The following is a 3,195-nucleotide window of genomic DNA, read 5'->3' as shown; positions in this document are numbered from 1 at the left end:
GTAGTCGGTCGGCGAGTCGAGGTTGATGACGTGCAGCCGGTTCTTCAACAGCCTGGATCGCCGGGAGGAAGGATTCGCGCTGGATGCCGTTCTTGTAGAGCTCGTCGGGGTGGCGGTTGGACGTCGTCACGAGCACGACGCCGTGCGACATGAGCGATTCGAGGAGCCTGTCGAGGACCGTGTCAGTGAACGCAGAAAGAAAGGGAGGGCCCCGGCTGGCGTCGTTGTTCTCTCTCACCGTCGCAGGATCATGGCGTCGGCGACGTCAGTGCACTGGAACTCGTCGAAGCAGAGCACGTTGCCCTGCTCGGCAATGTCGGCGGCGATGAAGGGCACGGCGTCGACATCGTTGCCGTGCTCGAGCTTCATCTTGTGGAGCCGCTTGTGGATGTCCTGCATGAAGTTGTGAAAGTGAATGCGCGTCTTGGACTTGACCGACGGCGGCAGCGTGTCGTAGAAGAGGTCCATCAGCATGGTCTTGCCGCTGCCGACATCGCCGTAGAGGTAGAGGCCGCGAGGCAGGTTGCTGGGGATCGCGCCGATCGTGGCCCTGCCCGGCTTGCCTCCGCCGAAGAGGGACCCGAAGAGGGACTTGGAGGGCGTGAGGGACGCGAGGTCGGGGTGTTCGACGGCCGGCGCCGCGTAGTTTGCCAGTTCGTCGTGGAGATGCTGCAGGCTCTCGATGATGCCTGGGACACGGGATCAGTCAGCTGCGGCCATGGCGGCAGTCTCGGCAGCTGGTGCTGCTGGACCTTGCTCACCCCCTCTGATGCTCGTCGTTTCGTAGGGCGCCAGTCCTCGACGCGGTGGTCGTACTCTTGCAACGGCCCTCGATTGTGGTTTTCGCACTGCGCCATGTCAGCTGGCTCGGTCTGCCACGGGGTTTCGCCTCTGTGCTGCTCTGCTGGCGTCGCCCTTACCATTCTTGGTATTCGCCGCCGCGACCGTCGAGGCCCATCTCTTCACCACGTGCTCTCGAGAGGATCGAGGCGCCGCGTGCAGGCGCGGTGCAGCGACATGCCCCTGGCTCGTCGTCGCTCGCGCTTCAGACGTCTGGCTCGGTCGACAGAGGCACGTCGTGCATAGCGTGCGACCTCGACCCTGCCTCGGCAACACGATGCGACGAGGCGCGTTGAGTCGAAGGCTGCGAAGCGGGGCAGAGGCGGCGCAAGGGCGCATCGTCGCGGTCTATAACATGCAAACGTCGAAGCAACTGTTCTCCGAGGCGGAATCAAAGCAAACGAGAAGGGCTATGCTGTCGCGGCTATGCTGTCGCGGCTGTTCATGAGACGTATGCAGAAAGCGTGATGCAACCTCAAACCAATGGAGGGCGAGAATTTCGGTCGTGGCCGGGTCGATACGATCGGACGCAAGTTCTGGCACCGACGGGGGCACGCGAACACCAGTCTTCGTCTGGGTCAGGGTCAGGGTCAGCGCCCGCCAAGTGACGTGAGCACCCGTTGTCCGAATGCCGAACAATGCCGATATACCTTAGTCTTCGGTTGCCTTAGGTAAGCCGAGCTGGAGGGGCAGCGAGATGCTCCCAGCAAACCTGTGTTGTCGTGATACTATGAACATTGAGGCGAAAGGGAGCTAGATCCTCTGATCTGGGCTTTCTGTGCAGCTTGACTTTCTCTTTGCTATACTATCATTCACCTTTATTCAGAAATGTCTCGAATCCCAGTCCTGCTCTCCAGCAGTATCATTGTCCAATTCACACAAACACCTCCAATCATCGACGCAACTGACAGCAGGCGATAGGGTTTAGAACAGTATGCTTGAATGACTCTCGAACTTCGTGTCATGCGCATCAAGGCAATTCACCCCAGCACCAGTCCAGTCCCCTCCCATTCACTGCTGGCATATCCGTTCACCAGTGGCATGACCACTTCACTCCCCCGCCCCGCATCACACCACGAAATCCCCGTCACCTTGGCCTGATGGCGAAGCTGACGACAACCCTGCCTGAGGCGTCAGTGATGCAGTGCCAGAGTTCGATACATGAGGCAGATAGCTAAAACTATGTCACTATAAATTTTACACCACTATCACGTATTTCATCACGTATTTCAGAGTCGTAGTCAATGACAAGTACTCCCCAACCAGATATTCGAGAAATCATACTTCCCAGACATAACCCACCACACATGCCAGACACAAATACAATACTCAACATGCAGCAGCCCTTTGAGAACACCAGGAGCGAGTCGACCCGCCAAAGTGTCCATCACCACTACTCTGGCGCTGCCCGGCCATGCGCCACCATCGGCATCGTTCGGCTGGTCCAGATGGTTCTTTCCAGCATGGTCATCATGATGCGCCCTGCCGTCCTCGACTCCATGTCAACAGGGGAGGCTGATCATGGCGACTGGACCATGCTTTTCGGTATCGCCGCCATCTGCTACGCCAAATTATGCTACCACAGCCCATTCGGACCCCAAATGGCCTGTCTGGACTTGCTATGCGCGTGCTTTTGGTATCTCATACTCGCCACTTTTCGCGAATACCACGTCGTGGAATCCTGGGCCGTGAATGCGCCCCTCGCTCTGTCGATTCAAGCCAGTCGCTTCTCAGCTCTACTCTAGTATGGAACGGGCCTCTATGGGTTGTCGACGTGGTGGAGGCAGGATAATGGTCAGGTTCGGCCAGGCTCGGATGTTTCATGAGGGCCTCAATTCAGAAGCAAGAGGCATAATTCGTATCATCACACATGGTATCATCACCCACGAATACGTCCAGATGATATGAGAGACATGATGCTTTCCATCCGCTGTCCATCTGCCACACTGTGACGCGCAGCTTTTCATAAGTGAAGGGACCACTGCAGAGTCCTCTCAGGAGAAGACACGTTAGACGCTGCCCGCCAAGAGCAACGCCACCCCGAGAGACCCAAGAGCACTCATCCCAGAGCAGTGAACCGAGCTGGCCAAGCTGTTGCTGCCCTCACGCGCGCTCCCACCAGTCGATTCTGCCCCGCCCGAGGGGATTGCCTCCTCCCCGGAGCTGTGGCCAGCCGTGTCCTTCTCAGACGAAGCCGTCCCGAGCTCGCCCCCAAACGCCTCGGCGGGTGAAGACGAGTTCCGCCCCACGGCGTTCTGGGTATACGCCAGGAGTGTCTGGTTGATCGTCGGGTTCACCACCCCCACCATGCCCATGGCACAGTGCTGCCCCTGGCTGCAGTAGAAGAAGATGGCT

The 3,195-nt window shown here is 58.5% G+C and overlaps 3 protein-coding genes across 3 annotated transcripts; 1 reads left to right on the top strand and 2 right to left on the bottom strand.

Annotated features, from left to right (window-relative positions):
- Nucleotides 1–234: 234 nt before the first annotated feature.
- Nucleotides 235–1,179, bottom strand: VDBG_00878 (AFG1; the record flags this gene model as incomplete). Its single annotated transcript, XM_003009149.1, has 2 exons — nucleotides 235–689; nucleotides 921–1,179. The coding sequence occupies 2 exons, from the start codon at nucleotides 1,177–1,179 to the stop codon at nucleotides 235–237; spliced, it is 714 nt and encodes a 237-aa protein (XP_003009195.1).
- A 995-nt stretch (nucleotides 1,180–2,174) lies between these two features.
- Nucleotides 2,175–2,585, top strand: VDBG_00877 (predicted protein; the record flags this gene model as incomplete). The annotated part of the gene is made up of 1 exon (XM_003009148.1): nucleotides 2,175–2,585. The coding sequence occupies one exon, from the start codon at nucleotides 2,175–2,177 to the stop codon at nucleotides 2,583–2,585; it is 411 nt and encodes a 136-aa protein (XP_003009194.1).
- Nucleotides 2,586–2,849: 264 nt separating this feature from the next.
- Nucleotides 2,850–3,155, bottom strand: VDBG_00876 (predicted protein; the record flags this gene model as incomplete). The annotated part of the gene is made up of 1 exon (XM_003009147.1): nucleotides 2,850–3,155. One exon carries the CDS (start codon nucleotides 3,153–3,155, stop codon nucleotides 2,850–2,852), a length of 306 nt encoding a protein of 101 aa, XP_003009193.1.
- Between the last annotated feature and the right edge of the window lie 40 nt (nucleotides 3,156–3,195).

This window comes from Verticillium alfalfae, genomic scaffold (assembly GCF_000150825.1).
Source record: "Verticillium alfalfae VaMs.102 supercont1.1 genomic scaffold, whole genome shotgun sequence".
Classification (NCBI taxonomy): Eukaryota; Fungi; Ascomycota; class Sordariomycetes; order Glomerellales; family Plectosphaerellaceae; genus Verticillium; species Verticillium alfalfae.
This window is presented reverse-complemented; position numbering and strand designations above follow the sequence as displayed.